Source organism: Acanthaster planci, linkage group LG11, assembly GCF_054643075.1.
Source record: "Acanthaster planci isolate LZ-2023a linkage group LG11, COTS_SCS, whole genome shotgun sequence".
NCBI classification, from domain to species: Eukaryota; Metazoa; Echinodermata; class Asteroidea; order Valvatida; family Acanthasteridae; genus Acanthaster; species Acanthaster planci.
In genome coordinates, this window is record NC_141787.1 from 4,637,029 (window position 1) to 4,660,449 (window position 23,421).

The 23,421-nt window shown below is 40.7% G+C and overlaps 1 protein-coding gene across 1 annotated transcript; it reads right to left on the reverse strand.

Annotated features, from left to right (window-relative positions):
* Positions 1-385: 385 nt before the first annotated feature.
* LOC110981585 (uncharacterized) lies at positions 386-22,212 on the reverse strand. Its single transcript, XM_087143422.1, has 11 exons — positions 19,341-22,212; positions 11,750-11,881; positions 10,855-10,972; positions 9,787-10,004; positions 8,782-8,986; positions 8,263-8,421; positions 7,616-7,810; positions 6,337-7,206; positions 4,854-5,137; positions 4,130-4,225; positions 386-3,905 (listed from the first exon to the last, which is right to left on the reverse strand). Exons 1-11 carry the CDS (start codon positions 19,446-19,448, stop codon positions 3,870-3,872), a joined length of 2,421 nt encoding a protein of 806 aa, XP_086999548.1. The 5' UTR covers positions 19,449-22,212; the 3' UTR covers positions 386-3,869.
* Positions 22,213-23,421: the final 1,209 nt, after the last annotated feature.

A 23,421-nucleotide genomic window follows, 5' to 3' on the forward strand; every position in this document is an offset into this window, starting at 1 on the left:
AATTTATGATTTTTTTTTATCTTGTTATGCCTATCTTAAGACGTTTTTGATCAAGCGTTGGCCAGAAAAGCCTCAAAATTCGTATTATGTCATATAATTCTCAGCAAATCTAAAGTGATCAATTTTGTTTGTATCTGTTCACTTTATGTCATGTTTTGTAGTATCGCCTAAATGTTTTCTTAATGTGCCATCCTGGCAGGCTGTCACAGTATCTGGTCAGTAGATCCAGAAACTCTTGATTTCAACTTGACAGGCAGTAATGCCCTGTTTTAGGTCATTGGAAGCAGTCCTTGTTAGGCCCTATGCCGTTGGGTGCATGGTTAGGCCTTAAAGTAAGCAGGTGAAAAACATTCAGTTAAGAATAAGATAGAGAAAGATAAGGACACCTTCTCCAGATGTTTATTTTCCCGCTGCTTGGGAATAATAACCTTAATTAACACTTTAAAGTCGTGAAATACTAGAGTAGAACGAAGCACCAACGTTACTTGAATTTTGGTGTTCGAGCATTCTGAATAAAACCAAGAATTGAGTTAAAAGCTCGCCCCTGACAGCAAAAACTGGTTTCAAGTCTTGCCTCAAGACACTTTCCTACCGGTACAACAAGAATTGTTGCTTGGATTGAAGGTTGGTATAAAGTGTGCCACGCTTGGGCTCCGTTCTTGCAGTCGGAGTCACAATTTGTTTTGGTGACATGGCCTCGAACTTAAACCTTTGTCTTCAGTTCGACAGCTGCCCGTTTTGGTCAATAATTTTTTGGAGTTTTGGAGACCAAAAACAAAATGGAAACAAACGATTGTCCCATGTGCAGTTTTGACTTTACTAACAAAAGAAATCGTCCCCCAAACGGGAGAAGGCCTACCATGACAAAATTAACGAAATACGACGTGAAAACATCAGATAACACCATCTATAACGTTGACGCCTATACGCTGTCAACAAACATCTCAAATAAAATCTAATTTTTACAGCGTATTGCTCAACAACTGACTATACGTTGTGATAAAACTGCTAGCAAACTGGGTACTTCGTTGAGAAAACTGTATTTTTCCTATATCTCTATAGTGAACTATAGAGTTCTTTTTTAAAAGAATTATTTTTTTGCTATACAATCGATGCATTATTCGACTAACTGCAGAACTAACTTGATCCAACTGTAACTAACTTGATCGGAAAACTGACTGACTTGGTGTGAAAAAGCCCGAGAAATTGTTTGTGAGGCAGGCAGTATGTTAGAAACAGATTGTACAATTGCAATGCAAGCACTTGAGGAGAATCTAAATCTTGCATCTTGATTTCATTCTCCGATGTAATAAATGCGAATAGGTAATCCGGTTAACTTCTGCACTAAGAAACTTTGTTTGTCAAATGACAGTAGGACTACAAATATGCATGTTGGTTTTCTTTATTTTAAATGCAGAAAAAATATATACAAATACGCATGCACTGATAAAACACCCTGTATGGTATATTGTGTGTATTATGTGTATGTGATTGTACATGAAAAGACAATGAATAATGCATTAAGAACTAGCAATCATGATTAATCCTGGGAATAAAAATTCTTAAAGGTAATTAATAAGTGAAAATTAATGGGTTGTAATCAGTGGCGTAACTTGAGGCTCTCATATCCTGGAGGGGCATTCAATGAGTTCTGTGACAGCTACAACGCTACCAAGGTGGACTGTCACCAGATTTTATTCCTTATCGAATTTCTGCTGGGGGAGGGCAAGGTGGACAGGTCTCTAGAGGGGTGTGTGCCTCTGAGCACCCCAGTAACGCCACTGGTTGCAGAAAATCACTTCAAGCTGTGACGAAACACGACAAAAACTGTGCCAAGTTTACTTCGTTAGTCTGAGTAAAATAAGTCTGAGTACAATATTGTTAGGCCTATACATGTTGTTACAATTTTCTAAATAATTCAAGTTGACAATCTCGATTCTAAATGATTTATGTTCTTTGGCCCCGAAATATGTTGTGACTGGTCTACAAAAAACAGGTAGTACACCCTCGTATGACTACTCACACTATCGTGACATTATACTTCTATCTATGGTAAACCGCAGTGGGGCCACGTTCATTGCTGTTATGGTCTGTTTTGGTGTGGTACATATTCTAAGACATAAAGATTTTATAACAAAACAAGCGTGCCACTCGCTGAAGAAAACCTTAAATCGTAGCAACTGCAATTTCGTTGAAATATCTCGCTAACGTTTCAGCGAGAGATTCCAAAGAGGCAGTTGCTGCACTCAGGTATTCTTGGATGACGCATTTTTATTTGCGGCATTCTGAAACACACTTTGGTCGGAAAAATAGGAGTCACGTATTTTATGATGTCAAAATATTGTCATATCTCTTTGTGCGTTTAGACCTTTTCCTATCTGATCATCATCTTTGTCCTGAAAATAATTATGTTGAGCCTAAGTCATATTAATATGATACTGAAGAAAATACCAAAGTTTAACTCAAACACTAGTGGTGCAATGTATGGGGAACTTTTCTATACACATCTGTTTTACACAATATTAAAGTATTCTTAAAGTGGTCTTAAAAAGAAATGATCCGAAATGAGCATGATGTATTTACAAATAATTTTGAAATGTTTGATTTTACAAAATAATATCTTCCATTATCCACTTTCTACTTATACTTTCTACTTTTTCCACCGTCTGTTTTGATTTTTCTAATACTTTAAAAATACTAATTACCTAAAATGGGTCACTCGGAGATATTCCCATCAGAACGTGCACAAACTTTACTGTCCCATAATTAAACATTCCCTAATCTGATCTGAACCAAACTGTATGTTTTCAATGTAGACCCGATTTTATCACCTCTCAAAAATTGGACGGTAAATTTGGCCTCCGTCTGGTAGATGGGGCATTAAGGAGACATTGAAATGTCTCCCTAATGACGGATGTAAGTCTTCGTCTAATAGTCTTATATCGAAGAATGTTTTGAAACACTCCAAACATCAACAGAAATCATGCCCTAGACTTCAGGAAGTGACACTAGCTCGAAAAAAATTGTCTTTCCTGGCCTTTGACAGAAAATGACAAGCCTTTGAGTGACAGCATGACTTTTTTCCCCAATAACACATTTTTTCTTTCGAAGTGACTTAACTTGTTTCGTTTAAGGTATGATCCAGATGAAAATTGCATCTTTTACTTTGAGGTATGAAATTATTTACACTTTAGTGCTTAGTCGAATCTTTACTGATAACAAACTCGTCAAGTTACACTTCGATACGACTATTTATATCATCATCTATCATATATTTGCAAGTTAAAAAACATCACCAGCGGCACAAATAGGAATTCCTTACTCTTGGGTGATGCTGATGAATGTCACAACTGTTTTGATAAGAAGTTAGGGTGGAGCTAGTGATGGAAAATTGGTTGTTGTCTTACACAAAATGTGTTGCAGGTACATCTGATAATAATGGATTGTGCCCACCGTATCTTGGCTGTACCAGTTTTACATTCATTCTATTGTACTTTCACAAATGTAAATATAATTTTCAGCTGGGTAATGCAAACTACCCTCAGAATTTGACTCGGGTATTTCAAGCTGTAATTATTTCTTTCATATCGGCAGGAGCAACTCGTAACCCTAGTTCAGTTCTTTTAGCATTATAGATGTTAAAATATCTACCTGTAACTTAAGGTTTGTTCATAACTGTAAACATTTAATTCAGAATAGTTAAATGTACTTTAGAAATGATTCACTCATGACATTCTTGGACTTTTGTAAAATGCTCTTTATCCTCCACACTCATCAGTGTTTACATGCAGCGAGCCGCCTCTTCGAATGCCGATGAGATACGAGCAGGTATAGTTTCTGAACAGGTGATTTATTTGTAGGTGGCTGGTTTAGTACAGCACGCCGCCATCAGTGTTACCTCTAGGCTGCAAATAGCAAAATGAACATCAAATCTGAGTTTAATAAGGGCTATTTCTTCTAATTTACTAAAAGGGTATTAATGTATTCGAAACAATGTATGTGTGGATAAGCACTGCTCTTGTCAGTGGAAAACGGTGAGTTCTGTTCTCCACACTGTGATACCGATTAGGGATTCAATGGTCCTTACTACCACGAGACAAGTTAAGGTCTAATTTAGATATTGACTTACTCTGTCTTCCCCGAAGTAAATGTGTGATGCCTCCAACCCTGAAGCTACGTACGGTCGGATGAATTCTTGCCTTATCGGGAGATCCGGTTTGCCAAACTTAATAAACAAAAACTCAGTTATGTCACTGCACAAAAAAAATCTTATGTTACGACATAGAATGCGTATGTAGAATGGCATGATCGAGTCCGTCTATGCGTCCCATTTATTGTAAAAAAGAGCAAGTAACTTTACATTTGACCATTTCATAGCGTCCACAGGCTCCACACTCATTGTGTCGGAAGCGCGTTTAGAGAACAGGACTAAAAGACTTTCATGTCCCAAATGGACCATGGTTCGAACGGTTTTGTTCATTTGATAAAGTCCTTGAAATTTCGAACGTTCGTGCAGGCAGCGAGCACACCCACGCACGTTCACACATAACGTGTGAAAACGACAGCAACGTTGCTTGTGTCACCCATAAGGCTTCTTACACAGTGTAGGGAAGGGGTGGGTAGTCTCCCATTTTATTTCTGCTAAAATTGGCATTCTAGTGCAGCTACTGAAATGGGGGAATGGTTCAAGCGATTTTCCTCACACCTTTCAATACTCAACAATTAATGTTCAAACTGCTGCCTTCGAATTTGGTCTTTGCGGAATTTGGCTCAGAAATTGAGCTCTGGAATAGAGTTTCCATACAAATGGCCTAACGCTACAGATTTGAACATGCAATTAACGACTTACTCACCTGACGGAAGTATAGTGACTTGTTCAAGGAGATACGATTCGCTTGACCTTCATCAGAGGTGAAACCAGTTTCAATGTAACCCTCTTTGCGTGATAAAGTGTGGTCAAAGATACCATTGTGATACCTCGGCGCATGGGAGTAGCGTTGATCCTGATAATGGGAGATTCTCTTTTCATGCAAGCGTCTCATAAGGAGGCAGGAACACGGAACAAGTCCTGCTACTACCAGAAGGAGCACAGTGGAGCTGAGTATGATGAAAACTGTCTCAAGATTCGAAATGCCACCTGAAACAGCACAAAAAGTTATCGTTGTGGACAAATTATAGATTTAAACATGGCCCCTGAAAGCAAAACATGTAACAAAATATCAGTAGAATTTCGACAGTAGTTTGGAATACTGACACGGGCGTAAATCCCGGGGGTAGATATACATGTATATCCCCTACACTTTTTGACCAGGGGGTTCAGCCCCCCCCCCACTTTTTTGTTGTGAAAAAAAAATGAAGCGGATTGTGAAGACCTTTTCAAACTTCCCAACCACCAACATGTATTCAGTATCTCAAAAAGTGAGAATAGAAAAGCTATAATATGCCGTTCTGATATAATATTCTGCAGGAATGCTATACACATTACAGAGGTACATGTACATCTGTATGGTGAACATCCCCCATATGATGTCAGCACCCCCCCTCCACCCGCTTTTCAAATTCCAATGGTCTGCGTGTCACGTCATCTACAAAGAATTTCCCACCCCCCCTCCACCTCAATATCCGGCACAAATTTGCCCCACTGGATACTGATACAAACAACCAGTCCTAGGTGAAACTATGCCTATTTTTGTGAACGTTAACAGACAGTCACCAAAAATGCTGAATGTGACAACGTGTCATCTTTTAGCTATGATATAGAGGAAACGTGACATGCAGTTGAAATAAACGCTCCGATCTGGCTTTCATGGCAAGGCTCACTCATGGCTGCAAATCATTTCAGTCACACGAATTACCGGATGTGGTAGCAAATCAAGTTTTGCAAGTCCAAGTCAAGTCACAAGTCAAAAACTGACAGTTACAAATCAAGTCACGAGTCAAAAAAATAGCGACTCGAGTCCGACTGAGCCCAAGTCAAACAACTCGAGTCTGCAACTCAGTGCCTTACATAAAATTTCACAGAGAAAATGTTACGCCAAAGCGAAGTGGTGGTCCATAAACAAACTGTGCAATCTGACAAATAGACCATTATGGTTTAAGTCCGAGGACGGAGCGAGGACCACACCGACAACACCTGTTCATTCATATAAAAGCAAGTTGACGAAAACACTTTTCTGAATTGTGTGTTTCTAAATCTAAATGCGGCCTTACGTAATGCTGCCTGGTTCTTGTGTTGCAATAGGGATTCAGTGCTTTGCTACAAAGGCAAAGAAGCAATGTCTTAACAACGCAGTCATTTGCGAGATTTAACGAGTAAGGCTCCCTAAGTGTTACTACCTGCGGAGGCTGTTTCCAGAACATTTGGAGGAGTTGAAGGAGGTGTGATTGTTTCCGAAGGGGTGGTTGATGCTTGCTTTGTGGTTGTTTCTGGAGATGTAGTTGCTGCTGGAGGCATTGTAACTAAAGGTGTGGTCATTTTTGGAGGAATGGTTGTCACTGGAGGAACGGTTGTTTCTGGGATTTTGGTTGTTTCTGAAAGGGTGGTTGTTTCTGGATCCGGATCGATGGTTAGGGTGGTTGTTTCTGGAGGTGTGGTTGTTTCTGGAGGTATGGTTGTTTCTGGAGATGTGGTTGTTTCTGGAGGTGTGGTTGTTTCTGGAGGTGTCGTTGTTTCTGGAGGTGTGGTTGTTTCTGGAGGTGTGGTTGTCGCTGGAGATGTGGTTGTTTCTGGAGGTATGGTTGTTTCTGGAGATGTGGTTGTTTCTGGAGGTGTGGTTGTTTCTGGAGGTGTGGTTGTTTCTGGAGGTGTGGTTGGTTCTGGAGGTGTGGTTGTCGCTGGAGATGTGGTTGTTTCTGGAGATGTGGTTGTTTCTGGAGGTGTGGTTGTTTCTGGAGGTGTGGTTGTTTCTGGAGGTGTGGTTGTCGCTGGAGATGTGGTTGTTTCTGGAGATGTGGTTGTTTCTGGAGATGTGGTTGTTTCTGGAGGTGTGGTTGTTTCTGGAGGTGTGGTTGTTTCTGGAGGTGTGGTTGTCGCTGGAGATGTGGTTGTTTCTGGAGATGTGGTTGTTTCTGGAGGAATGGTTGTTTCTGGAGGTGTGGTCGTTTCTGAAGGAGTGGTTGTTGCTAGAGGTGTGGTTGTTTCTTGAGCGATGGTTAGGGTGTTTGTTTCTGGAAGTATAGACGTTTCTGGTGGGCTGGTCGTCATTTCTGGAATGGGGGAAATAGAAAATGAAGTAGTTATTATCATTTGAAGGATGAAAAACGTTTACATGTGTCAGTTGCCTCTGGCCAGGCTTAGCACATATCAACTTGTATAAAATTGACACCAAGGCTTTCCAGAGGTACTTGACTTTCGAATGATATTTCGTCATTTGGCTGACAAAACAGGAAAGGTACCTAAATAGGTTCTGAAAATTTAAATAAATTTAAATATACAATTGCATGTAAATAACAAGAAAACATGTAAATCACACTAATTCCTTTGAAACTGGACCCAGAACAAACATGTACAGTACATCTGCATGTACCTACGAGTGATGCCGTCAATATCTGGCCATTAGGGCTTGGTTGCTGTCCAGGTATAACGTTAAACTATAACTATGACCTGTGCGCCCACCTAGGTTGTTCCAGGTTCCAGGTGGGGTAGTTCCTGGAGTGGTCACGGTGGTTTGTTCCTGAGCGGTGGTTAATTCATGAGTAGTGCTTGGTTCCGGAGTAGTGCTTGGTTCCAGAGTAGTGGTTGGTTCTGGATTGGGAGTAGTGCGTGGAGTGGTGGTTGAGTATGGAGTGGTTGTAGACTCTGGATTTAATCCTGGAAAAAGAAATGAAAATGAAAGCTCCAGTAAGGGGAGTGCTTTTTCTCGATCATTTGTAAGTGGGGGAGACCGGGCAAGATGAGCCCGTTGTTTAACATTCCATTTCATTTATCACCTTATGAAAACTACTATTGACACTTATAATCAACTGAACATTCACTATTTACACAGACGCAAATGTATACACACGTGATGGATGGGTTTTCGTGGCGATCTGATGAAGTCGGACTCACGAGGCAAAAAGTACTCACATCTGGATAGTGCATATGCAGAATTTAAGTCTTTTTAACATCAATATGTCAAAGTTTCGGGTACTCGCAGAGAAAATGTTTGTTTCTCGATCATCAGTAAAAGAAGAGAAATCTCTTCGATATTATTTTACAATGCTCTTTGCTAATTTTTAGGATGTTTTGGTGCAGAGAATCAGATATTAACTGTTGAAGCTAACCGTAAAAAGCCTGGATGCCGGCGATGTCGTCTTCATGGAGCTTGAAGTCAGGGTTATACCCACGATAATAAGGATCCATGACGGCTCCTGTAACGTTGCTGTGCCTTAAACCCAGGTTGTGGCCAAACTCGTGCACTGCAACCTGTAACAGGTTTGTTCCTGTATCGACGAAGAGGCAAAAAGTTATTGAAATTGTTCCAGTGAAAAGTAATGGCTACTTCTTGCGACTTTAAGAAGCAAAAGATAGAGTTTCTTGTCATGCAGTTGTTAAACACGTTTTCTTGAAGAAATGCTTGACTCTTTCCACGTGTACACAAAATTAACAGGAGAAAAATGTTATCCTTTATATGGCTCTTTTTTTTGAGTTATTTTCACTATTTTAACGCGGGTTTATTAGGGACTCGCTCATTTTAAGAGTGGGGTTTTCATTCTTCTGCGTTTAGAGAGTTGAAATATGTAGGTGAGATGATTGTGCCATAAGTCCTTTAAGGTTAATCAGAATCATTCTTATTGGGTTACCGGAGGAAGAATTGATGGTCCAGGTTTCATTCTCATCGAAGTGTGCATTCCCATTCTCAGGATAAAAAGCGTGCGCCAGGACACCACTTGGTCCATCGAACGGATAGCCATCACCATGGTCTCCACTGAAGAAGTTGATGACGATGTCAGCAGAGGTGTCTCCCAAAACACGTTTAAATGTAAGTGATGTTACGTCAGCCCAAACCTCGAAGGCCAAACACGAAAAGCAATAAATGCCAAAACGCAGGTTGTCATGTGTTCAAGTCTTGCGGAGGCAGGCACGTGATTTCTTCCTGACATGAATAGGTAAGGTACTTGCAATGTAAATCGATTTTTTTCTTAAATCACTAAAATGTGAATGAATTCTGAATTGAATTCCTCCAAAAATAAGAAAATAAATTTAAATAAACACGGGTACTAAATCTTCATTCGATATCCTGGATGTACATTGCCTGTCATATCTGACCTGCTGTTGTCTTAAAAATAGCTTGTGAACAAACCGTCTTAGGAAAACTTCAGAAATGAAGCCTTGCCCGTGCATCGTGACGGTTAGGTTGAGTTATTTGTTTTTTTTGGGGGGGGGAGGGTTTGATAGTTGATTCGGTGTTTCTTTAAGTAGGACCAGTGGATTGAGAAGAAAAGTCTGTAAACTTCTACTAAAAGGTAACAACTGAGCAACTGAGACAGGATGAGAGGTCTTCCAACTCAATGTCACTTTAATATGAGAAATTTTTTCCCATAATATGATTTACAAGTTAAACTATAAACCGGCTTAAATGTTTCTCTTGCTAAAAAAAAGATTATTTATGTTGAATTTGTCACGAATCGAAGGCACATTTTACTCAAATGAAGAACGTGCTTCAAAATTATACAGAGAGACCTTTGATTAATTAACCGCGAGTGTTTATTCAACATTTTAAAATTTCCTTTACACCTGTTTCTCATTCCACCACAAAAGTTAACACAACACATCTTCACTTTTGAAGGCCTTTGAAGGCAACTTACTTGGAGGGCCTGAGCAAAAGTGTTTTCAATGTCTGATAGGCTGGCTATATCAGGGGTCACTGAGTCGATGCGATAGGTCAAGTTCGTCTTTGACCATTTTCTTTCATAAAGGGTGTAGCGTTTTTTTCTCCGGGCGTCCACCGGGCTCTCATCGGTAACGTCTGGCATCCCACAGCGCGGCATTTTCATCATCGTCAGTGTTTCGTTATCAAGCTCACCTATAGTAAAATGCAAATGTTATTTATTCAGCATCCTTCAGTCCTGAAGGAATACATCTGAAGCCTGCAAAGTTTTTAATAAAATTTCTTTTAAACTAAAAACGCATGATGTTAGCTAAAAAATCTTGGTTCAGAAGAAAGTTTGTTTTCAAATACTTAGTTATTTAAGGGGCTCTGTTCAAAGAAATCTTTTAATTCAGTGAACGGTAATTATATCCCAAAATGTTTTAAAATGGACTATAGTATAATCACTTAAATGATAAAGTGCTTGTGTAAAATATAAGAAGCGGGTTTGTTTGCACTCTCAATGGAGGTTTTGTTGGGATAATGTTGGACGTTTTGCTAAAGTTTTGGCAAACGTGTGAAAACAAGTTTTATAGATGAACTTTTATGAGGTCATTTGACTTGACTTGATTTTGTTTTTTTTTTGTTCGCATCGGGAGATGTCAATAGTAAATGATGGGACAAAGTTTGCACCAGTGAGCAGCAAATTGTGGGCTCGAGACAAACCCGAGTGTGCTTGGGACTTTGTTTCAGAAGTCTTTGAACATCACCGAGTATCCAATGTGCTACAAATAGAAGGCAAAACTCCCAAGATAGACATTTAACTTCAACAGACTTCAAAGGGAAGCACTCGAACCCACGTCCCTTGCTTATACATGCACCTTAATTGTTCCCCACCATGCGTGTAAAAACCACCCCTCTCCGTTAAGCCTTTCAGAGGGAACCACAGAAAACCAGAGAGGGCATATCGAAATGTTTATTCATTAGCAGTATCCCATGGCCTCTGAAAAAGCCCACACACGTGTGTGTACATAAATGTAGGTAATAGTAAAGCCTACTGCCTTACAGGTCATAGGTATGTTTGCCATGTACTGGAATTTGCAGATGCCGTCCTCCATCTCTTCCTGGCTAACGTTACTGCCGTCAGCGATTGGCTGTAAATAGCCGTAGTGCGACAGGTACATCTAGAAAAGAATCGTGTTCGTCATCTTTTACTGCTTAGTTTGAATGAATTCAAAGCTGAAATTTTATGCTGATTTTTTATGTTTCCACAGGAGAGCAAACTAAGTGCAAATTCAGTTCCATCAGACATTCTTGAGAGAATAATTGGTTCATGCACAAAAACCAAATACTGACATATCTGTTTGTTGTGGTTGGTGGGTAGATATTTTATAATGAGTCTTAATTGTTTCAGTCAGTGATTCTTTTGCTTTTACTTGAACAATTCAGAAAAGGATTATCCAAAGACTGGTATGATGGAATGCTTTGGATAACATGAGAAATAACATGCTTTCATGAAGTCTTTTTTCTTCATTCCGTCTTTTCATAATCCCTTTTATTTTCCTATTTTCCATAAATGGGAAATAAAGCAGTCAATACAGACTATTGGGGAAACGAACAAAATAACATTAAGCGTTAAATTCTGCTACTTTCAGGTTTCAGGCAATTACATTTCTCTCCGAAGATCTCTCCAAATATGATGGTTGACTTTCGAAACTGAAACAAAAATCAAAAGATTTTTTTTCCAAGGGATAAGCCGCCTAAACTACAAACAATCTTTCGTGAAACGGTACACAATTTTCTGAACAAGTATTCTAAGTTCCCGAATCCATAAAAACTGGACATGTACAGCGATGCACTGCTCTCCTGTGCCCTCAACATTAGTCAAAGACATTATATTTTTAATCAGAGAGAAATCTGTAATGAAGAGAAGGGAAGGAAAGGAAAAGGATTAAAGGTACCATAGCATCAGCCGCTGTTTCGACGGTCATTGAGCGAACCACGGTGGTGGCACAGATCAGCAGCGCCGTGAAAAGGAACATCTTCGCCATCATGGACCCACCCTTTGCCCGTTTCATGGTAGTTGCAGTAATCTATTGTCAAATATATGATGCAGTGATAAATAAACACTATTCACAATGTTAGATATCTTTAAAAGTGGCTTGTCTTAAGGTGTTAAAATTGCGTAAAACTGAAAAAAAAATAATAGTTGCAACATTTCCAGCAGAGTCTGTACGTGTCTAATCTACCAAAGGTCGTCCCTAAGGGTACGTCAACTCTAGAGGTGTGACAGATACCCTTAATGCATGGACCAGGTTTAAGGACGTCGCGGCAGAGTGTGCCTCTGCGCTAACCACCAACAACAAAAATCCCCCCCTCCTAGATGGCATGCTAGGGCGTAGCTGATTAAATGGATTTCTGAAAAGAAACAATTTTGTCATGGATGAAGGACTGGAGACCAGGGAGGATTGAAATCCTTTGTGCTAAGACGACAAGAGTTTCTGTGATGGAAAGACATTTCAAAGTCCCAGGCGATGTTCTTGACCCACTGCAGGGTTTGAAAGATCTGCCCACAATACTACCAAGACTGGCGTGTCCAAAGATCATTGCTCTCCAACACGAATTAGACCAGCACGCGGGAAATTCAATGCAGTAACTCGGGGAAAGGGATCCACACGGGGAAAGGGATCCGCAGCAATGTGGATGGGGACCGAGTCAACCCCTGATCTTCATATGCAAGTCTATCAAGGGTGGAAGGACCCACCACGACTTGTTATGTTGACTCTTCACCTTTTGAACTGGTCCAAGAAAGGTTTTCACCACAAGTTGGAACTGCCCACCCTTCACTACGTTTGATTGCAAGTCAACCAACATTAATACAGAAGTGGTGAAGGAAGCCTCAAATGAAGGAGTCATGCTGTTCCTGCTATCTCATCATATCTCATCAAGTCGCCTCCTGCAACCCACGGACGTCAGATGCAACAGCCCATTTAAAAGGGTGTATCCAAATCAACGAAGACGAGGTCATACTAGGGAAACGACTGTTAGAAAAAGACATAAAATCTTTCATCATCGGGGCGTACCATGCAAAGGAGCAGATTCTGGCAATTGGAGAAGTGTCTTCGAAACAACTTTCAATCCTCAGAGAGTAGTTGACGAACTGCCAATGAAGCCGTCAAGGGAAAGTCTATCCGATCCCCAATGAATGATGTCTGGAGAGTCACGTAAAACTACCATGTTCTCCAGAGATAATTATCAAACGACCCAAAGCAGAGAGATTGCCAATGCTGCTCACACTTTTTCTATCCATAAGGCAGCGGACAGACATACCACTGCCTGCCATCAATCCAACCTCGGATCCGCATTCGACATGTGCTTTTCCTTCTCCATGTTTTCCAAGCTCCTCCAGTTTTCTTCCACTGCCGTGATCCATCTTTCCAGCGACAGTCCTCTTCCTGGCCCCTCGCCTGCAGGTGCTACCACTCAGTGAGTACAGATGATGAAGCCGGGAGGGATGACCCATGCGTCATTTGTGGCAGCAATACTTGGCCACAGATTGTTAAAACTGGCATGGGCACGATGCGATGATCCATCTTGTAATAGTTAGGGATGCATTACACCAAATGGTCGTACTTCTGTGCGCGAGCTCAATAATAATTTGTGATCCCACGGGTATTTTACAATAAGACTTGCCATAATCAGGAGGGGTCATAGAAATATTTCTATAAATCTCGAATTTATGACTGATAGTTTCCAGTTCGGGGTATTTCTTTAACAAAAAGCCCCAAATTGCCGGCCTATTTTGGATAGAGGCGGGCGGTTACATTCAGAGCTGAGCGCATAGTTTTACTGCTGTTTTGGGGGTATCTTCGGAAAAAGGCCAATAAAAAAATTCGTAGCTAACCCCCATAAAATTGAAATGAAAAATGATCATCTGGCCATAATCTTGAACTTCCAGCAAAAAAAAAACAAAAAAAAAAAAAAAAAAAAAAACGGAGGCCAACCTCTTCATGAGAGTCAACAGGCGGCGCTATTTCAGTCTGATTTTGCACTGTTTTCTATGGGCGCGTATTTGGTGTAGTGCAACCTTAGGTGCTTCTTGAATATAATGCCGATTTTTATCCTGAAATGGATTGTTTTGGCGTAAATATAACAAGGAACCATTGAAACAAGTGAAGTGCAATCCCTCTATTGGAGATCAGCTGATCCGCAGAATCCTGTCGATGCTGGAAGAATGACCCAAATAAACTTGCCTTTCCATTTCAGCTGCAATGGAACATGTCGCGTGCATTAGAAAGAAGCATCAACGTAGTTGTGAATTTGAATTTGTCTGTGTTCACATGACCCGTGAGCCATCAATAAACCTTATAGGCCTGTGCCGGGTACCCGGGTACTCGCCCGTCGATTTCAAAACCCGGTTTCATTTTTCCGGGCCGGGTACCCGTAAAAAAGTAAATAAATTAGGAACAAACATTCATGCATAAAATGTCTGTGAAATTTTTTTTTACTGAAGGACAGACTTCATGGAAAACCACCGTGCCGATGAAAACCCGGTCCCGCGGTCATACATGAAACTTGAATTCGGAGATCGACAGCTAATTTTGTTACCCACTCCGCCCATTGCACCGCAAGTCGTTTTCCTAGTTCCGGAATTTCCTAGTTCACAAGAGCGAAAAAACCACTAAAATTCACGGGCGATAGGTCACTCGATACGTGTGATTTTAAATATTTCTTTAAATTGAATAGTCACATAAACCTTTGCATCTAATGTCTGCTCAATCAAAATGACTTTTTTAGAGTTTCCGTTTTTGTTAATTTACCGAAAACTGCAAGCTTTTCCCCCACTCTCGGATCGCGCGGCGTTACCACGCAAAGTCGTTGCGAACTCAACTACACCGGCGCAGCAGAAATGTATGTGACGTAATGGGTTCGTCAACTGTGCGGCGTGGGGAGGGTAACGTTAATAGCTCACTGTACAGCTGAAAAGTCGAGTTAAACCTTACGCAATTTCTACCTTTTTAATTAATTGAAATTCTTATTTTTCATCTAATTTTCTCAAAATTCAAAGATTCTCTATTAGAAAAACAACTTTTTACAATGGTTTTGGCTGAAAATGGATTTTTCGTATGGTTACTTTTGATTTGTGAAGACGTTTTTGTCTCGATCCTAAATCGATCCAGAACTAGGAAAGGTGTCATCGTCACTTTCGTCGATCGATCCTGTGAGTCCAAATATAAAAGCTTAGATTTTGAAAAAAAAATTGAAGTACATCCAAAACACAAAGTTGACTTCTGACCATATTTCACTCGAATTTGAGGATTTTTTAGCTGCAGTTCTTACTGAATAATTTTCGCGATCCGGAACTAGGAAAATGATGTACCAAACCTATATGAACAAGAGACCGAAGGAGTTTTGTCTTACGAGGGGGAAGCACTGTTGATGTACACTTGCATGACTGTATTTGTAACTATCAAGCCCTGTCGGCCTAAATGACTTTTGTGCTGAATAAGTAGTGCTTACTGTTTGAATTAAGAGTATTCTTGTCAAATAAAACAATATGAATGAAAATTACTTTATGTCGGGAATGACGACGAAGCGAGAGCGGACTGTGTAATATTCCAGCGGTACTGGGACTCCACACGGCGTGCGGTAAGTAGTGATCACACACAAATTGTGCGGTTGATCGGCCTCTTTTTATAATCAAAGCACTAAATGTGCGCTACAAACCCAAAGAGTCAGAGAACCAGTTTAGTTAAGTTTTATACCAAGAAATATTCCGTTTCAAAATTATTTTTAAATTAAAGCAACTTGAATTTCCTCAGAGATTCAGCGGAACTGTGGATGAGGAATTGACCAAAAAAGCAGGAATGATGTTTTCTGTATGTACTAAAGCATTTCAAATCCAAGTATTTTTTCATTCGAAAAAAAGGAAATGTTGACAGGTGCGAGTCATAATACAGTCGGCCAATCAAATGTCACTTGTCGAAGTACTTATACATTAAAATCTCGACAATTTGAACCTCAGGGGAATGGAGTTATCCTGAAAAAGTATTTATTAAACTAAACCACTTCATCGTGGTACGTACCTTCGTGTGGCAAAACGTTCGTGTCGCTTAGTCATTTAACAACGTGAAACGCTGCTATTTTTTTTCACTTGGGCTTCCTTATGTGTGGTCACATGACCTTTCTTTTTACGGTCACATGGCCGCTGCTGTGTCAGCGATTGGACTGCCTGAAGGGGACTACAATTGGGCCCGCGTTGCAATCAGGTTAGTTTCAGCGTCTTGAAAGCCAGGATTACACAATTGCAGCTACGTTGATTTATGCAACGTGCTGGTCCTCGACAGAAAAGAAGTGCACTTTCGGTGACTCCTAACCCTATATAGACTTCCGATACTTTCAACACCGTTTGAAGCATTTTGGTGGCAGTTTTTGGAATCAGAAATTTCAAAATAAGTGGATGTAATGGTGTGGGCATTGTTGGAGTTACGGTGGTATTTTTGTACATAAAACTTTAAGCCTTTTAACCCGTGACGTACATAGCACTGATCTGGTCCGCACGTCACACGACCAGCGCTCACCATTTGTGCACGCCACATGCGTTCCGCGTGTACGTGGTCATGCAGCATCCGGGACAATTCCTTTGAGCGTTTGCAGGTGCGTATATCATGTAAGTGGTTTGCAGCTCTGTTCTCTTTTCTGACGTTCCCCGTGAAGATTTGTTTTTCTGTTCCATACACCCACATAAAATTTGCAAACTGAAGGTAACAATTTCGTTTGATAAAAAGGTAGGAGAGATTAACTCCGACGGTTAGAATAATGTTCTGCTTGCTTCCTATGTACCAAAAAGAACTGTGTTTCGGGCACATGATCCACCGGGTCGCGCACAATGCCATTTGTTATTAAGCGATCTCTTTTCCGGGTACCCGGGTACCCGATGTTAACAAAAAAAGGGTACCCGGTTCTAAAAATACCCGCAAATGCACACCCCTACCATTTACAAGTCAATTGGAACCTGATAAAGGTAGGATCCAGAACCCTATTTTTTGTGAGGGCTCCAAATTTATTGGTGTGGAGGTCCAAACTCTGGGAAATTTCTAACGTAACATTTATGGCCGCTTTGAGGGGCGGGAATAATTTGGAGGTCTTTTCCCCCGCTTCGCGACAGAAGGGAAATGGTGTATCCCGAGGTGCTGCTCTGTTAAAAAAATTCCCCATTTGGAACGGACCATTGCCCTCGAGTTGCCCCCTCCCCTTCCCTCTTTCATCGTACTAGATCTTTAGTAAAATCAGTCGCTCCCGATTGTTCAGTCATTCGAAGAGCAGTTTGGTCTGGTAAGTTTTGAAGTGGAGACGTGACAGCATCGCTCTTATGATAGCATCGTTGTTTGGATTCTCTAACCACGTTGTACGGTTGACAGATGCATGCGTCTTTCTGCAAAGTTTTAAGCTGATGGAAAAACTTGATCATGTCGGTCTCAATCAATAACGTCAATGCCTCATCTGATGTGAGGGGATCCAGATGGAAAGATCCCTTTGTTGTTAGTGGCTTTTCAGCTTTGTCGGCTTAGTGGAAGTTATTACTGTAAACTGCAAATTACAAGCCCATTGGTAAGCTGTCACGAGAATTTCACTTCGCTTTCGCTCTTGAAGAAGTGTCTGTGCTTTCCACTGCTTGGAAAACTTTGAAAAAGACAGTCAATCTTTCTTCAAGTACAAGACCCATTAAGTATTCCAAGCTTAGTTGATTGGGCATCATTGCAGAATGTCACCCTCGGTTCACTTATCTTGTGAATCCTCCTTTTTTTAGAGCAAGCTGGGTAAACGTCAGCTTGAAGTTACTCCCTGTTAAAAATTATGTTGTGCTACAATGCGAGAATATTTGTAACGGAAGACCATTGTGACTCTGCAGTGATGTTTTTGCGTTACAACAGAACCATGCAAAAAGCTTTGTAAATGGTCAATTTTCCTCTGTAACAGGAATTAACTCAAATTTGCATATTGACTTTGGTGCAATAAACCACTTTCATAAAGCTGGTTTCGCCATTTTTCTCGTGTTCCCTGTTATTGCGAATTAAGAGTAGAATGTGCTGTCCCAAAACAGCAACGTCTGTAATGCCAATCTACTTTTATATAACAGACATTTTTTTAACAGTGTACATGAAGAGCCATAATTCAATAGTTCATGCTCCTTTGTAAGAGATTAACCCATGCCATCTAACACACGCACACACCCACCCACACAATGCCATCGAACCCTACACTGTGTGGACTTGTTTTGTCGAGAGATTCCATACAATCAGTCAACCGCGGCTTCAGGAAATGTAAAATTTGCGGTATTTTGAAAATTAAGTCTACTCATTTAAATGTGTGAGCTTTGGACTGCGTTTAAAATGGATTGTGTAAGTGTAAAGTGACAAACATTCATTCTTTTCATGGGAAAAAACTTTTCCAAATCATTTTCCATGCACATGCAAAAACTGAACTGTTCCACTCCAATTTGCGTAGGAAACATCGGTTAAATAAACCCCAGTAACTGTCCGCTGCAATAGTTTTAAAAGGAGAATTCCATTTACCGATAAATCATAACATCTTTGAAACCGTGTTTATAGTCATTAGTGATCACAGGAACACAAACGAGATGAGGGGGAGGAGCTTGTAACTTTCTTCTAGGATAAAATGACAACATCAGTGCACTGGGTCGTAATTTCAACAAGCGCTAGTAATAAATTTCCAGTTTGTACAGACCCTGTTCAGGTAAAAAGAAGTCAGTAGAACTTGTTGCAAACCGCCCCTTCGGTCAAAGTATAAAACAAACAGCTTTAAACATTTTGCTGATATTTAAACATAGAGCCTACTTATATTTTGGTTTAATATCGCTTAATTTGACAATCCTTTTGCAGTTAGGCCAACATTATAGACTTTAATACTGGTTATATACTGTAGTTCTTCATTCTTACACCTATTTCAATATGGACGAGATATTTGTCTCTGAAACACATCCAAGTGCGAAACTAACAGTGTACACTTCGGATATGAATTTGAAATAAACAGGGAAGTATTTACCGTTAATTAATGGCATAGTAGATAAGCACGATGGCAGTAATTATGATCTCAAAAACCTTGATGAAGGACATTGATTTGCCACTCTCAGATCAGTTCAACTGCCTGCTTCTGGTGTCTTGAGATTCCTCTCTAAAGGCATACAGCTTTTCCTTTCGAATGACATTCATGAACGCTGCCATTTTAAACATTAGTATATGCTCCTTGTTTTCAAGTTTGCCCTCACCCAGTCTTGAAAAATGTCAAAGCACAAGCTTAAAGAGTAAAAACTAAATACTTTCACTTTTTAGCAATTGCACTAAAGTAAAAGCGTTTGCTTCATTATTATTCATACAAACACGAGTAAATGCTCCAAAAATTGTAGTAAAAGCAAATGCTACTTTTTATTCATACGACCCGTTAAAATAGCAGTAACAATTGAGCACACCGATAAATCGTTGTAATTATGGGGCGATTAAAGAAATTCAAGAGTACTTCATTAACGCTTACCAGTCCCTTCTTCCTCGGGGTTGGCTCACGATCGTGTTCCCTTGAAATCTGAACGCGAGAACTACAAGCACAAGGGACGAACCAATGTTGCGCTGCCAGATAGCCCATTAAAATTAGGGTTTGGTCCCATGTAAGACCGTGACGTCACGGTCACCTGAACAAAACTCCCATAGTCATTTCTGATAGGGTTATTGTAGTGAAAGGGATCACACAGTAGGCCAACATGTAGCTTTCAGTGCCACGGGGCTGTAAAACAGGAAATCAACGTGAGAATTCTTATTCCAGACATTACAAAGCAATATCACCAGGGAAAAGTTGGCAGTAGCACCATGTATATAATGGCTCCCTTTTGTGGTTAATGGCTCTGAAAAGGACCAGGATTTTGCTCGCAAAATGAACGTTCTTGGTAGACAGTCCAACGTAGTACACTTGCATGGAAGGAACATTTGTGGGACCACTTACGTGAGGATACATAGGCCTAAGACTAGACCTTTGAAAGTCCGACAATATCGCAATTTTACTGAACTTTTTTACTTGTTAGTAAAGGTCTTTACCGCCGTCTTCAGGTCATGTTTATGTTCTTTAAACCAAATCTCTATGTATTCAGCTAAATCATCAGCAGATGAGTGTTGTCCCTATATATATTTTAGAGCTCCCCAACTACAGAGCTTGTGTAGTGTGTAAAACCCGCTTCAAACGTCGAAATCGACATGAAGGCGACATTCGGCAGTTGCTTCAAACGCCGTAAGGCGGTCTTTAAAGATGCACACACAGACAAAAATAAACAGGTCGTGTAAAATTTAACACATCAGCAATGTGCTATACGAACTTTCTAATAATTAGGTATTTTTACAAAACAGGTGTTTGGTAAGTTTGTTCATACAAATTACTATTAAAACGGGTACGTTAAATTAACTTATATCCCGATAAAAGCGATTAGGTAAATTGTGCAATATTATTCGGCAGTTAAAAAGTATTCCGTCTAAAATAACTCGGGGTTACCTGGTTATTAGGTTTATGTCAAAATTATACCAATATGTGTGATAAAGTTACATTTATTTATCTATATTATAAATGAAAAAATCCGTTCTCAGACATTACATAACTTAACAATTTTAACTAAATGATATTACACACGGAAATATAACTACGTTATTAACAATCAAATATTTCCAGTACACTTCTATTAGAATTTTCCCACGATATGTTGTTGGTTTGTGAAAATATTTTTAAGCACAGAAATTAGTTTATGAAAGAAAGAATATTATTAAAAGGCCTGACCGTCAAACTTGCAGAAATCTCTTTGATTAGATAAATATATTTTAAACTAACACACTTTTGCAGAAAGACTGTTGAAAGCAAACAAGGTAATCACACAGATAGTCTCACTGTTCGCAGGAAAAAGGAGCCTTACCTCAGGGCAATCTGCAGAAGAAGTCGGAGTTTGTTTTACAAAGGTCGACAATAAAAAAATCAGAAAGTCAGTGGTATTTTGAAATATGGATTTGGTAGTTCCGATAAAGAAGAACGACTTTTGGAACTTTTATTTGCACTTTTAATATCTTTTTTATTTCTAGCTTAAAACAGACATTGTGAAAAGAGTCACAGCCGAAAGAAAGGAGTTGTGAACAACCAGCAAGCATTTGTTCGCTTGAGTCAGTCTGACAAGCATGGTCCAACAAAAGCCAGGCTAGGTGTACTTGCAATCGAGCTAAATCGAGCGCACGCTCCGCAGCCCCAATTCCGGTATTGTAATACGTTGTATATACTTCCGAGCACACGGTTGTCGCCGCTCCCCGGATTTTGATATCAGAGATTTACCTCGGTGACCGCGCTGTGACCTTCCACAAAGTTGTTTGTACTTGAGGGTGCAAACTGACTTCTAAGAGCCTGCAAAATCTTCCAGAAATTGTGAAATCCAAAACACTGTGGTTAAACTGCAGTCTGTTTTAAGGTAACATGAGTACCAATTAAGACTCAAAGTTGGCAATGAAGAATTTCAAAGGTTGTTTTGTGTTGTACTCGGCACTTTTGAATTTCCAATTTTATACACAATCTTTCATTTGACATTTGACATTCCGGGGGCTTACGTTTTGCAAGAGCAAAGGATCTAAAGTCCCTATTCTACTGCTTTAATATCTCCTAGCTCCATTTATCCTTGCGACGACTGCATATAGTAGAACTTGGACAAATCACGGAGTACTGAACGATGGGTGACGCACTGCCCTGCTCACCAGAATTAGGTGGTTTTGCTTTGAAGATAGTTCAGGGACCAATATGAACTGCCGCAGGATGTCTAGCTCAGACTGATACTCAATGTCAATTTCTTTGAAGAACTGTTCCAACAAGAGTGAAAACAAATACACTCATGTCAACTCAATATATGTGCATTAGACTTCAACACATGAAGTAAATGTATTATGTACCGTTTCTTGCAGTGAAGGGGTTAGGCCTTTCATCCACAACAAATTGCCATTACATGCTACAGCACAATAGGCAAGAGAGCGTGTACCCGTCGCAGCCATCCATCAAAGTAAACCGTGCATTTAACAGGTCTACTCACAGTGTCAGCAAGTCATTTCAACAGTTCCACTGAAACTTCCCTCTCTTAACTAAGATCACGTTTGCCTACAATGTTATTTACCCTCAAGTGTTCATATAAGGTGGTCAAAACTACTCCGACACAAATCTCTTCATCCTTTCCGTCTTGAAGCCCGTTTAAGTTGACGTACACACGACCGTCATGAATCAAAACACGGTGATGTTCATCCGTTTCGTCCGAGGTACGGAAATACGGAAGCGTATAAGGTCACTTGCAACATTTTTGAGTTACTATCTCGCCGCGGCGAGTTAAATCGTTGAATGTCTATCTCGCCTTGGCGAGTTATACGATCTTGCCGCCGCGTTGAACTGACATCTCGCCGCGGCGAATCTTTCAGTACTTAGATAGATCCTATTATATTATATACATGTAAATCCTATATTCGTTGCTCCCGGCAGAGCAACGAAGGGAATTCCAGCCTCCCCTTCTAGCCGTCTACATAGATCTGAAGGCTGCGTTCGTTTCGCTTGACCGAGTCGCTCTCTAGCTCCTGATGCAAGGAATTGGAGTCCCTCCAAAGTATACCAGGCTTCTCCAGGCACTGTACTCCAATAGGCTACCACGTGCAGAGCCAGGGCAGAGGAAGCTCTATCAGACCCGGTTTCCACCACCTCTGGTGTGCGACAGGGATGTGTGGCCGCCTCGAAACTGTTCAATGTTGGCGTGGATAACTGGCTTAGCAAGTCTCTGGACGGTGCCCAAACCTTGGTGTCAACTACCATTTCCAAATGACTGACTTGTGCTGTGCTGATGATTTGGTAATCTTTGCAGATCTCTTAGATACAATCGCAGAGGCCCTCAGCGTACTCTCCGAGGAAGCTTCACCACACGGCCTCATCATTAACTGGGGAAAAACGAAGATCCAGTCACTCTCGAATTCTTCTCCACCTCCACGTATTTCAATTCCCATTGGCAGTCAGGATGTTGAAGCAGTCAAGGAGTTCGTGTACCTGGGCTCCAAGCTTTTTTCTGACTGCTCTTCAGAGGCAAAAATTTTACGGCGTCTGCAGCTCGCTAGAGGGACATTTGGGAGGATGTCTCCCGTCTGTCACAGCACCAAGTTTAAAACCAAGACCAAGCCCCACGTCCTGGACTCCACCGTCCTCCCAGCCCTATATATACTGCAGTGAGACCTGGACACTGACAGCTGCCCTCGCCAGGAAGGTCGACGACTTTCACGGGACCTGTTTCCGCACCATTCTTGGGATTCACTAGCATGACTTCATCACTAACCAGCAAGTTTATAGACGGGCCGGTAAACCCCCCTTCGGTGAGCACTACTATCCAGAGGAGGAAACTAAAGCTTCTTGGCCACGTCGTCCGGCTCTCAGAGGGAGTCCGGGCAAGGCAGATCCTGTTATCCGCCAGCAGGCCTCCACCATATGACTGGCGCCGTCCTCGTGGATGCCCTCGACTGACCTGATGGACCTAGTTTCAAACCGACAGGCCTACAGAGAGTTGGTTGCCGCGGTCACTTAT

Bases quoted from the DNA above. Each gene is read 5' to 3' on its own strand.
- LOC110981585 (XM_087143422.1), bottom strand. From the start codon at position 19,448: ATGGGCTATCTGGCAGCGCAACATTGGTTCGTCCCTTGTGCTTGTAGT. The intron at 10,973-11,749 runs GTACCTTTAATC...ATTCTTTTCTAG, and splicing joins AAACAGCGGCTGATGCTATG to ATGTACCTGTCGCACTACGG. The intron at 4,226-4,853 runs GTGAGTAAGTCG...TTGTTTATTAAG, and splicing joins AGTCACTATACTTCCGTCAG to TTTGGCAAACCGGATCTCCC.